Source organism: Sceloporus occidentalis, unplaced genomic scaffold (genome assembly GCF_023333645.1).
Source record: "Sceloporus occidentalis isolate IW3139 unplaced genomic scaffold, rSceOcc1.0.p SCAF_10, whole genome shotgun sequence".
In the NCBI taxonomy this organism is placed as follows: domain Eukaryota; kingdom Metazoa; phylum Chordata; class Lepidosauria; order Squamata; family Phrynosomatidae; genus Sceloporus; species Sceloporus occidentalis.
Genome location: NW_028316990.1, coordinates 7,751,773 through 7,765,580, shown reverse-complemented (window position 1 = coordinate 7,765,580; position 13,808 = coordinate 7,751,773). Strand labels below are relative to the sequence as shown.

At 44.7% G+C, this 13,808-nt stretch overlaps 1 protein-coding gene across 3 annotated transcripts in view; it reads right to left on the bottom strand.

Moving 5' to 3' along the window:
- The window catches only part of JPH3 (junctophilin 3), an 87,408-nt gene extending 82,317 nt beyond the window's left edge, over positions 1 to 5,091 (bottom strand). For all 3 annotated transcript variants that reach the window (XR_016271703.1, XR_016271702.1, XM_089476744.1), the window contains exon 1: positions 3,475 to 5,091. Coding sequence is in view for 1 of the 3 variants with exons in the window: in XM_089476744.1 (XP_089332870.1) it covers positions 3,475 to 3,856 (382 nt within the window). In the remaining 2 variants the exon portion in view is untranslated. The remainder of the gene's footprint in view (positions 1 to 3,474) is intronic.
- Between the last annotated feature and the right edge of the window lie 8,717 nt (positions 5,092 to 13,808).

Sequence of the window (13,808 nt, the reverse complement as noted above, 5' to 3'; positions counted from 1 at the left end):
TATGGATAGGCAAACGTCCATCCTTTAGGTAATAATTTTCAGGAACAATCTTTCTGAAGATTGACCTCAATCTTGACTTTATAAACAATCCTAACATCTCCTTGGAGAGGGACAGAGACAGTGTATGCACATAAAGAATGGATCCAGACAGATATGTGTGTTTGCTTATGTGTGTACTGTATTTGTATGTGTGTGTACGCATACATACATAGGTGATTTAAAAACAATCCACACCTCTGACAAGTTGGATCCCAGGAGGATACAGTTGTTATGAGTATTTGTGCATGTGTGTTCATCACTCACATACAAATGTGCCTTCAAGCTTCCTATCGACTTATGGCAACCCCATGAATTTCATAAGGTTTTCTTAGGCAAGGAATGTTAGAGTGGTTTTTCCTAGTTTCCTTCTCTGAAATACAGCCTACAGCACATGGTATTCCTTGGCGGTCACACAACCAAGTACTAACCAGGGCTGACCCTGCTTAGCTTCTGTGATAAATGGGGAACACTCCCAGCTTCCAATGGGACCTGGTCCCTTTAGGTCCTTATACAGTCAGCCCTCCATATTCACAGATTTGTTATCCATGGATTCAAGCATCCGCAGCTTGGAGATATTCCAAAATGATATAAATTCCAAAAAAACTAACCTTAATTTTGCCATTTTAAATAAGGGACACCATCTTACTACCCCACTGTATTTAATAGGACTTAAACACCCAGGGATTTTTGTATCCACAGGGGGTCCTGGAACCCAACCTCACCAGATACCAAGGACCCACTGTGATGATGATGATGATGATGATGATGATGATGATGATGATGATGATGATGATACTCCACTGTATTTAATGGACTTAGGAATCCATGGATTTTGGTATCCACAGCAGAGGGGGTCCTGGAACCAAAGCCCAGCAGATACCAAGGGCCCACTGCAATGATGATGATGATGATGATGATGATGATGATGATGATACTCCACTGCATTTAATGGGCCTTAAGCATCCATGGATTTTGGTATCCACGATGGGTCCTGGAACCAAACCTCTGCAGATACCAAGGGCCAACTGTGGTGGTGATGATGATGATGATGATGATGATGATGATGATGATGATGATGATACTCCATTGTATTTAATGGGATTTAAGCATCCATGGTTTTTGGTATCCACGGTGGGTCCTGGAACCAAACCCCAGCAGATACTAAGTGCCCACTGTATATTTATTTACATATATATGTGTGTGTGTATATGTGTGTGTATATATATATGTGTGTGTGTGTGTGCGTGTGCGTGTCTATACACACACACACACAGACTAACACAAACAAACCATTCATCCAAAAGGAAATAACACAACATGGGATAAGGAAATGTGTGCTACGTTTCCTCTTATCCTCCCTTCTTGCTCTTCCTTTCCTGTTTTCCTGTTCTGAAAGATTGTATGTAGCTGTTTTGCTTGGCTTTTCCCTATCTCTCCCAGCCTGAAAGGATAAAGGCCCTGTACATTTTCTCTTTCTCCAGCTAACACATTTAAGGCCAAGGGAGCAACATAGGTGCATGGGTGCACCAAATAGTCAAACCGGAAGATCCTTCCTTATGGTGCTAAGATTTTGCTAAGCAGACCTAGGCCCTACTAGTTTAGGAAGCTGTCACTGGGAGAAAGAGGGGGAATTCAGCCACTTGGAGGAGAAACGCCACTGTGTTCTCCTGATATGATTCCAGCATTAAATTCCCCCAAATATTTATCCCCATTTCTCTGCTTTTGCTAAACCTCTGTCTGCTAATTCAGCCTTCATCTATGCCTGTCCCCTTCAAGAACACCTGAAGTGATATTTCAAGCCCAGAAGAGCTGCTCCTATCTGCCTGTAGGTTTCTCGACATTCATTTAGCTGTGAAATTTCAGACAGAAGAAGTTCCCTCTATGAATTACCATCATTCACTACCAGCACAGCTCCAGATGCAGGATGATAGCAGTTGGCAATATAAGAATATCCAAAATCCTCAAAACCGTGATGCTTTTATGGGGCCAAAGAAAAGGCACAACATACATGTTGCAAGCTTTCGACCCCGAAATTCCCCGGGACTGAACTTTTATTCTAGCTATAGGGTACCACCATGCAGCTTAGGGGTTGCTGATCCTACAAGTCTATAAGTTGATTCTACTGGCTTCCTTTTCTTAAGTGACCCAACCACAAGCCAGTCATCTCCAGCAATGGATTATGGGTGTCGTGATGGACGGTTGAGCTGCAGATGTAGAAGCCTGACTCACCGGACACAATCTGCTAGGAAGTTTTCTTGAACAAGGCTTGCATTTGAAAAATGAGCATCCTGATAGACTGTGTATCAGATCCCAAAGTACCCTGGGCCTGGCGTATCCTTTTATTTGCAACTCAGGTCACCCCTTCCCCTTGTTTGCTTCTTCCTCACCCTCTGTCTGGACACATGTCTCCCAACCACCATTTCTAAGCTCTACATAAAAGTGATTCACGAACTTATTGTATTGTAATCCCATGAAGCCAGTTCATCTCAGAGAAAGAGCGACATAGGTGGCAAACAAGTCATGCAGGGAGCTTCAGAGCCAAGCAGAGGCCTGAATCTGGCTTCTCTGAGCCTCTCCAGCAAACCATCTCTTGCAAAAAAGGCCTTATATTATGCAGGAAAACTGAGAAAGAATCAGCTCTGATCCCAACTGAACTCAAAGGACCACTGTCAGGAAAAGGGTGCATTCTTTCTTTCCATTAGGAAACTGAGCAGGGCTTTCCAATTTATTTTATCGAGGATAAAAAAGAAACATAAAAGACATATATCGGTATACACACACACACACACACACACACTAAATATGCATGTTCTTATTCTAGTACCATCTTATATTTCCTTCCAAATCTTGCCAAATCTCCATACCCTATGATTCCCACCTAACCCACTTCTTCTCTTACTTTGGCCTTCTATATGTTCCTTCCCCACTCTTTCTTCCACCTCCTTCTCCTTCACATGGTATCTATCTTCCCATTTTTAAAAATTCATAATGGTCTTTACCCTACTTATTACCGAGAAGGACTTCCCCAAAGGATGCACAACAGAGGGAATCGCAGAGTAGGAAGGGACCTCAAGGGTTATGTAGACCAACCCCTTCCATACAGCCCAAACACCCCCATGAGATGGCTCTCTAGACTCAGTTTGAAAGCCTCCAGAGAGGTTGGGGGAAAGGAAGAGGGTCACCTCCATGAGATGGCTCTCCAGCCTCAGCATAAAAGCCTCCAGAGACATAGGAAGAAAGGAAGAAGGCCGCCTCCATGAGATGGCTCTCCAACCTCAGCTTGAAAGCCTCCAGAGATATAGGAAGAAAGGATGAAGGCCAACTCCATGAGATGGCTCTCCAATCTTAGCTTGAAAGCCTCCAGAGATGCAGGGGGAAAGGAAGAGGACCAATTTGACCAAAGCAAGGAGGAAAGTGAGAAAATCTGCCCCTTACCTCCATCGGAGTAGGTCTCAGTCCCATAACCATCCTGCAGTCCGTTGCTCCAGGTGCCTTCGTACTTGGCCCCGTTGCCAGTGCATTCGCGCACCCCATAGCGTCCCTTAAATCCATGGGTCCATTCGCCTTTGTACACCCATTTCCCTTTGCTCTCCACGCCGATGCCGTGGCGCTTCCCTTGCGCCCAGGTGCCTTGGTACGTGTTCCCACTCGGCCAGGTATAAACCCCCAACACTTCGAAGCCGTGACTCCAGGAACCTGCATACTCGCCTTGACCCTTTGGGCCAGTGCATATTCCGTGGCCGTGCGCCTTGCCGTCCTCCCAGCCTCCACAGTAGGACCCTCCATCGTCAAAATTAAACCTTCCCCCACTGGACATGCATGTAACTCAGTTTGCAAATTCTCAAAAAGGTGAAAGAAAAATAAAAGGAGTGAAAGAATATCACCAGCAGCAAAACAAGAAAAAAACAAAACAAAAACAAACCCTAACCCCAAAAACAGAACCAAAAAAAATTAAATAAATCAGCACGCCACCTTAAATAATGCACCAAAAACTGAAGGGCTGCTTGAGTCTTAGCACATTCTCCAGGGTGGGGAGAGCTCCAGGCTCTGTCCTCTTGCCTTGCGTCGGAGCCAAAATAATATTAATACAAGCAGCCAAACCAGGCAGGTTCGGGTGCAGACGGGTCTCCCGTAAAACCATCCGAGGCCCAAAAAAGAAGAAAAAAGCAAACACCAGTTAAAGAAAGGGCCGATAAAGGGAAAAGGCCAAGAACCAATGTCGAAGAAGAAGATGATGATGAAGAAGAAGAATTCCTGGGTTTTGCAGGGGAAGGAAAAAGAGAGATACAAATGCACAGGCAAGGGAGGTTTTAAATCCCCCTCTGTGACCTCCACCTGCTGCTGTTTTGATGGTGGAATGGATCAGCAAGTCCAAGCCAGAACAGCATCTTCATGGCTGTGTGTGTGTGGTTTTTAGCCTTCCTCTTCTGGGGTGATTCCTGTAGGCACAGCAGCAGCAATGCAGTGTCTGTGACTGTCTCAATCTCACGCACCCTCTCTCCCTCTCTATCACACACACACAATCACACTCACACAATCACACACCTACACACCTCACCCTACGAAAAAGGAGCTGCTTGCCTTTGGTCCTCAACCAACAGCCCCCCTACCCAAGCCCTTCTTCCTTTCCCCCACAACACAACCACCCACAACCAACACAAACCACCCACTGCGAACCTCACTCACACCGCCTTTAGATCTGGGCTGGCTTTTTGGAAAGAGTCCCACATTTTTGGGAGCTGCAAAGGGTGGCTTCGCCCTTTGAGAAAGGCCGGTGGTCCTCTCCAAAAGGCAAGATGCAGGAGGAGGATGGAGGGATGGAGGTTTGGATGCTCCAGTCCTGGAGCGCCAAAAGCCCTTTGGCATCCCCCAGCCTCTTGTCTCCCTATAGCTCCCTCTTCTTCTTCCCAAGTGGATATAAATCTTGCTTATTAAGGGGAACAGAGCCTGGCTTCTCTTCCCTCCCTCCCTCCTTCCCTTTCTCTCTCCCTCCTTCTCTCTGTGTGTCTCGGCTCAAGCTTCTTGGATTTAAAGGCACAGGAACTGCGTAAGGCGTCCTCCACCCTCTTTGGCAGAGCTCTCTTTCGCTCTCCTGCACATCCTCAGAGACAAGGAGGCCAAAGCATCGCCCAACAGGCCATAGGGATGGCTTCCAGGAGGGAGCAAAAATAAGGAAAAAGCAGGTTGCGTGGAATCTCACAGCCCACAGATATAAAGTGTGTAGCCGGGGTTTTTCTAAGGGCAAGAGGATTGCATGGTGGCATTGATGCCCCAGTTCTCAGGTCACTGTGCTCATTCCTTCATCCGTGGCCTGGAGAAGCAAGAAGGAAGCATGCCGACATAAGGTGCATCTACATTGTAGGAATAATGCAGTCCGACACCGCTTTAAGTGCAGTGGTTCTATTTGACAGAATCCTGGGATTTGGAGTTTGGTGAGGCACCAGCTCTCTTTGGAGGAGAAGGCTGAAGACCTTGCAAAACTACAAACCCCATAGGATGGAGCTACGGCACTTATAGGCCTCATTCCCATTTACAAAAAAAGCAGTTTGTGATCCGAATTGATCAATTGATTCGACAGCGGAGCGTGGTTCCAACTACATTTGCCCCAGTCACATTTCTTCCCTGTAAAATAACCCACTTGTGGTTCACACTCAGGAGTGAATCGGTTCAAAATGGACCCGCTCCAGCCGGCCGAAGGGCAAATTTAAATCGATTCTGATCCACATCTGGTTCACTCTTGCGCGGAATTGATGTATCCAAAAAGATGCAGAAAACATCAGCGTCAAAAAGACGTGGGTTAAATGGGTCTAGCACATGGCCCCCGTGTCTGAATCACTTCAGCGATTCGGTTCAAGTGTGAACCAGGGTCATTTAAACCAGTTCACACTGAATTGCAATCCAGTTTAAAAGGTAGTGGGAATGAAGCCCAAGTGGTGTCAAACTGGATTATTTCAACAGTGTAGCTGCTCCTTTAGACTGCTTTGGTTGATGCCCCTTGTCTTGCAGCATTCTCCCACCAAACAACGTTGGATTTGAACTTCAGAGCACGAAGCCCTGCTTCAAGCATCTTATTTGCAATGTTCGAAATGCAGTATTTAAGCAGACAGAAACTTCAGAGAGACGAGAGGAACAAAGGTAATACAATGTCAGTTCTCCATTGCAGCCATACAGTCTCTTCCTCTGAGACCTGGCATGTCCTTGCTCTGTATGAAGGAGCCCAAATTCCGCGTTGAGTAAATATCTGTTGAAGAACAGTTTTCAGGATACCTGGAAATGGCAGGAATCCACACTGAGGCTTTTCCCATGAATGGAAGTCTCAGGTCAATAAAGGTCAGGACCTGGGTGAACTGGAAAGAGAAATTCATGCACGTGTTTGGCTTTAATACCATTTTGCTAAGAGCTTTAGCCGTGGTCCAGAAATGCTTTATACTTCCTCTGACGAAGGCATGGCATTTGCATGCATGGAAGAAGGCAAAAAGATGAGTGGTAGGGCATGCACAGAGTCTTTAATGGATAGGTTACATTCATGACCGTTGCCAATGAGCCTAGGCTTTGGGTAGAGCATTGGTGAAGTGCCTTTGCTGGACACCCAACGTCTCCCATTAACTTGGTTTGCATAGAGTGCGTCTGTTTATCCAGCCAATTACTGCAAATCTGATCTTCCTTAGCCAGATAAAAATAGCGTCCGTTCCCACAAAGAAAGCAAGAGGCTCAGCTGCGGCAGCCGGCAAGAGGAAGGAGTTGATCCAGACCAAGACAACCAGGGAGGGCTATGCAGCTCAAGAAGAGGATGGATTTTGACTCTCTTGGAAGGGATATAGCAAGGCCAGCATCTCTCAGATGAACACCCAGATGTGTGTGGCCAACGGACATTAGACTGTGGCCAAGACGGACACAATTATGAATGAGAAATGTCTTTTGCAATCATATTAACTCTGCAGGAGGGAAAGGAGAGGAGAAGGCAGAGTAAACTTCCCAGTAGACTCAGGCAAAAGCAAACCAACACACCCACCCACATTTCACAGGTGACAGATGTGGCCAACCAGCATCAGACAGTGGCCAAAGTTATTAATGAGGAAGAACAGGCAAGCTAGGGAATGCTGCAGCAGTTTGCTTTTGCCTGAGCCAACTGGGAAGGGTAAGATTCTGCTATCCTCCTATCCTCTTCCCCCAAAGGACTTTTTGCACTTTGAACTCAGTTTGCAGTAATGGAAGTATGCTGAGGACAAAGGAGGAATATGGAAAGACGACAGGAAAATGGAGGCATTTTCAAAGCAGCCACAGCAATTGAAGGAAGCTGAAGATAAGGGAGGAAAGTGGAAGGAGGGCAGAAAAACAGGGGCATTTTTAAAGCATCTGCAGCAATTGAAGTAAGATAAAGTAGAAGGAGGAAAGCGGAAGGAGGAGAGAGAAACTGGGACATTTATTTTAATACTTCAATACATACCTTCAATACATACATCCTCAGTTAACCATTAGCAATTACAAATTCCAAAATAACCTTCTATACCTCAGTTCAATTTCAATGTCACCCTTGTTTTCTTCCATCCTTACCCCTATCCCTCTTTTCTTCTGTCTTTCATTCGTTCTTTCACTCTTGCATTCTTCACTCTTTCCTTCCCATTTCTTTTTGGTGTTGGATTCCTTACATAACTGCAGAGCAAAAAAGTAACTTCCCCAAGTTCTGGAAAAGCTTCCCCAGAGGAAACAGAGCTGAGAAGGAACGATGCTCCTAGGTTCCCCCGAAAAGCCAATAAAACAAAATCCATTGCTGCACAGAATGTTTAGCAACAGTCAGAATGATAACGTAATCATGTTTAGTGGGCGTCAGTAATGTTGTTTTCTACTTGGGACGCACCGGTTGTGAGATTATGAGAAAGCGAGTGATATTTTAAATGGATTATCCGGCATAACTTTGGAAACGCCTTCAGAGAAAAAATGCACCATCGAAAGCTGTTGGTTATGGGCTTGATGGCTTGAAGGCACACAACAACAACAACAACAACAACAGCATCCTTTTCACTTTGAGAATTGTGGTATACACGATTTAAGGGCAGGCTTTGTAAAAAAAAAACACCTATGTTTTACTCGATGTTGTAAGCTGCCTCTGGGGCCACAGCAAACTACAAATCCCAGGATTCCATAGGATGGAGCCATAGCCGTTAAAGCAGCATCAAGTTGAATTATTTCCGCAGCGCAGATGCAGTCAAGAGATTGGAAGGCAGCAGTGGTCTCAGGCCCATATTGCACCCCTGCAAAGGGCAGTATGTGGCCCATGGACCACACAATTCCCATCCTGGTGCTATCAGCAGGTTGCACAGATCCTGTGCGTTTTTTGCGCAGCAACGGATGGAGAAGCGGGGGCCAATTTTGATTCTAGCACCAGCTGCTGATGGATGGCTTGGTCCCCAAGGGAAGCTCTCCTCCAGCATTTGATACTGGGATGAAGGATTATGGACAGCAATTAGCAACAGGGGAAGGGAGGGGAAGGTAATACAAGGAGTGCAAGATGAAGAGGACTGGAAGAACACAAGAGATGCAGCATCTGTTGTTTTCTGATCATTTGCTTCAGGCGGCAGCTCTAGACAGGTTGGGTTTCCGTTATCTGAAATGCTTGGGATCAGCAGTGTTTTAGATTTTGGAATGCACTTGTTCCTCCATATTCACTAGGGTTAGGGGGACAAGACCCTTGTGGATATGGAAAACCCGCAAATAACAAAAACACCATGTTTTTACTTGAGAGGACTCCTCTCTAGGAATCTCTAGGTCCTCCAGGGCAACTCTGTGGTCAACATCCAACAGACACTGACCATAGAACTGCGCTGGAGGAGCTACAAAGGTCTAGTAGAGTATTCTCTCTAGGAATCTCTAGGTCTTTCAGTGCAACTTTGAGTTTAGGTTGACCATAGAGTTGCACTGGAGGACCAAGATATTCCTAGAAGAAACATATTAATCAAATCTGTGAAAAATCAGATCCACAAATATCAAATGCCCAAATATGGAGGGATTAGTGCATTTGCATATTTTGTCGTTGTGCACCTCCAAGTCATTCCTGACTTGCAGAGACCCTATCATAGGGTTTTCTTGGCCAGTTTCTTCAGAGCGGGTTTGACATCCCTCTGAGGCTGAGAGAGTGCGACTTGGCCAAGGTCACCCAGCGGGTTTCCATGGCTGAACCAGGATTTGAACCCTCGTCTCTCAATGTCCAACACTCAAACCACTACACCATGCTGGCCCATATTTGCATCTACAGAATGAGATATCTTGGTGATGAGACCCAAGCGTAAATGTGAAATTCATTTATGTCTCGTATATACCTTTTACACATACCATATATACTTGGCTATAAGTCAATCTCATGTATAAGTCGAGGGCAGGTTTTGGGGCCAAAAATACGGATTTTGGAATGACCCATGGATACACTGAGGATAAAACGTAGGTTCATGAAGCAAAGGAAAACAATGCCAACGAACTTGCAAAATCCCAGTAGACATAACTGTTTGTGTTTGCATTAAAGGAAGAGAGAATAGAAAGGGGTCAGTGCTTCCAGGACAGACTATGCTCTTGCTTTTCACCAGGGGATGGTTCCTCTTTAAGCAGGAATTAAAATACAATGCTTACATTGACCCACGGATAAGTCAACTTAGATTTATGAAATGCCATCTTTTCCCCAATTCTAAGTGCCTCTAAGTTTCACAGGTAGAAGCCACAGCAGTTAAAGTGGAATCATAGTGCTGCAGTTGTGTTGTGCAGATACACCCCTGGTCCCTTGTATCTCCCCATGAAATCCGACTGATACAGTAAAAGCTACCTAGGATTTATAGGCCAGGATACTTCTTCCTCCCCTTGCCATAGATATATTACATCTCATTCCAAATTTCTTTGCATTTCAAGTCAGCAAGTTGCCCGTCTTGACCCAAAAGCCCTGGAAAGCAAACCATGGTGTGTTCCCATGGACTTTTCCATCCCCTATAGAAATAAGGGACAGTTTTGCACCATGGAGAATGATTTGGTCCCATAAAAATCCAGACAGGTTTCAGAAGAGGATGCCAACATGTTGCCTGCCAAGACCATTGAATTTCCCCGCCTCTATTAAAGAAACCTGAATGTTATTACGTCGCATTGCTACTTTGCAAGGAATAGCAGCTGCAGCACTTTGAACGTCAAATCTGAAGTCCGAAGGCCATGCAACCGGCTGCTGTTTTTGCATCCGTCTCAGCAGCTGTCATCCAGGTGCATGTATTTTGGATGTCCCCAAAAGGGACTTCTTTCAGTGATCAGGTATACTAAAGCATCTCTTGAGAGGTACATGTTGCTTTCCAGGCCTCCCTCTACCCGGTTCCCTGGATTTCCCCCGCTCTTGTTGCTTTTGACAGCAACCACCAAAATAGAAGTGTTTTAAAAAGGCGTGGACTTGCCACAAGCACCGAGTGAGTCATTCCCACACGTTGCTGGTGGGTCACAAAGGCAGGAAAAGAAGAGGAGGTAGCAAAGAGTCAAACATCTGAATCGAGGTAAATCTTCACCAAAATGCATCCTCTGGGGGGCAATAAGGAAAGGGGAAAAAACATAGATTCAAAGGTCTGATCTGCACTGTGGAAATAATGCAGTTCGGCACCGCTTTAACTGCCGTGGCTCCATGCTATGGAGTTCTGGAATTTGGCGAGATACTTTGCCTTCTCCGATGCTGCAACAAACTACAGATCCCTGGATAGGATGGAGCCACGGAAGATAAAGTGGTATCAATCTGCTTTATTTCTTCAAGGTATTCAGAAACAGAATGCTTCCAAAATAAGCATCCTTGCTCTCATCCTAGGCTGACTATGCACTGCAGTAATAATGCAGTTTGAGCCTTAACTGGCTCAATGCTATAGAATTTTGCAGTTTGGTGAGATATTTAGCCTTTTCCATCAAGAGAGCCCTGGGGCCACAGCAAGCTACAAAATCCAAGGATTCCAGAGCATGGAGCCATGGCAGTTTAAGTGGTGTCAAACTGCATTATTTCTGCAGTGCAGATTAGACCATAGAAGCATAGAGTTGGAAGAGATTAAGTCCAATTGACTACTCTGTGCAGGAACTCCAGCTCCAGCATAACCAGCAGGTAGCTGTCCAAGGTAGTTTCTCATATATCCAGAGAAAGACTATATCCAGCACCTTTCTAGGGAACTGGTTCCACAGAAATGTGTGGTGTAGTGGTTTGAGCATTGGACTATGGCTCTGGAGACCAAGGTTCGGATCGCCAAGGACTGGGAAGAAAAGACAGTAAAAGACAATAAAATTTCAAATCCATGGATGTCAATGGAAGATACTTTGCTGCTGCTAATGGATGAGGAATTTTATTCACTCTAACATCATCACTTTTCTTCTTGTATATGATTTTTTTATGTCGTTGCCTGATGGTGAAGCCAGGGAAGCTTTGAAAGCTTGCAACATGTCTATTGTGCATTTTAGTTGGTCCAATAGAGCATCACTAGATTTTGTTGTATTTTGTTGCACAGCCAGAACAGTGACCTCTGAATACAGGGGAACCTCCATATTTGCTGAGATTAGGGGCACAGGACCCCTATAAAACCATAAATAAAAAAACACTGAGTATTTTTAACCTGAGAGTAAGAATCTCTAGGTCCTCCAGTGCAACTCTATGGTCAACAGCAGCCTAAACCTGACCATAGAATCACACCAGAGGACCTAAAAATGCCTAGAGAGGTGTTCTCTGTAGGAATCTCTAGTCCATCAGCGTAACTTTATGTGCAGCTTCCAGCTGAAGGACCTAGAGATACTTAAAGAGAACAAGCAGAATTAAATCTGCAAATAATAATAATAATAATACATTTATTTATACCCCGCCTCTCCAATGAGATCAAGGCAGCTTACAACAATATTAAAATACAATGAAATACAATGGCCCATAAACCCAGACACCCACCAAATAATCAAATCTGCAAAAGCCAAAGCAACAAGTGCAGAGGGCCGGTTGTATGTCCAATGTGCTAGTCTCTCTGAACCTGTTGCAAAAAATTGTCGTCCAAATGAAACCTACCTACCTTTTCATCCCACTTTGGAAGAAAGGCTGGAAATGAATCCAATAAATAAATACACCTTAAACAGCTTCGCTGGCTACCAGGTCTTCTTGGCAAGACCTTGAAGAGCAGATGCCAGTCAGAGGAGACGATTCTGAATGAGGTGGACCAATGGCCTGATCCAATGTAAGGCAATGCCATATGTTTGCAATTAGCCACGTGCAACTTGTCCATCCTTTCCACCAGATGTTGGATTATTTCTCTGGCCAAGTCCCAGATTTGTTAATGACCGTACCACACGATCCGTTGCCCGATTTCCAGCCCTAGCCCCATTCCTCCCAGCTGTTCCTATTATCTTTTAATTGTCCATACCAATTTCTTAAAATTGTTGGATTATGCTGCTGGGCACTTCTGAACACCTGCGATGCTTTATCCTTTTGGTGGGAAGAACATTTCTGGCATATATAGCTATACAGTGCGGGCACAATTTTCCTGGGAACGCTTTTGACTTTCAGTGTTTGCATATAAAGCACATGCTTCAGAGATATGTTGTACATTGCATAGAGAATCAGCATGGTCTTGAATGATGAACTGTAGTCATTTTGAATGACGGTCAGGGTTTGAATCCCCTCTGACCCATGGAAACCCACTGGATGACCTTGAGCAAGTTGCACTCTCTCAGCCTCAGAGGAAGATAACTGCAAATCTCCAGAGGCTGGACAACCATTTGTTTGAATGCTTTGACTGTGTATTCCTGCATTGCAAGGGGTTGGATTGGATGGCCTTCGGAGGTATCTTCCAACTTTATGAGTCTATGATCCACTGAGTAAATCTTGCCAAGCAAATCTTAACATATCTTCAAGTCAACACATAACAAAGTGCTGCAAAATGGGTAAAGCTTTTGTTTATTCTGCTAGCAATCATAACCAGTTTGCAGCTTACACCAAACAAAGCTCCTCTTCAATGATTTAGAGATTATGTTGGGAAAGAGGGAGAGGGAAATGTTTCGGTGAAGATAAAATAGTTTAGCGGGAAAAGATATCAAGTATAGCAGGAAAAGTTGGGAGCAGACCAACAACATTTCCAAGTATTCCCATTACTAGTAATTATGAATTTAAAGATATAGCCGTGTTAGTCTGTAGAATCAATATGTAGAGAAATCTCGTAGCATCTCTGAGACTAACTGAAACAACGAAGTTGGCAGCATGAGCTATTGTAGACTCAGATGCATTTGCAGCCATGGACAGACCAATATATGGCCTGGCTTTCCGTTCCATCAAATGCATCTGAGGAAAGAGACTTAAGTCTTCGGAAGCTCATGCTGCCAACTTCTTTCTTTCATCTAGTCTCAAAGGTGCTCCAAGATCTCTCTACATAGTAACTGCAAAGAGATGGATAACCTGCCTTGCAAAAAGTCTGGCACAAATAAATAATCCTGCATATTTACGAGAGAGAAGCAATCCCTTGGTTATCTTTTGCACCATTGTGGTTCTATGCAAGCGTCCCTTGTGTCTCACATTCAGAGCAGAGTCAGTTAATAACATCCCAGTTTGAAAGTTGGGGCTTTCATAGTCTCAAGCCGAAATCTTGCAGCCGTTCCATCTGGATCGGTTGCCTGCAAAACAGAAGTTGCATTTTCCATCCATACAGAGTGTTCTTGCAGCACGGAACCAGAGCAGAAGGTCTGGAGCAGCCAGAATCCCGGCAAGGCTGCCAAAAAAGAAAAAAGGATGATGGCACAGTCTTTAA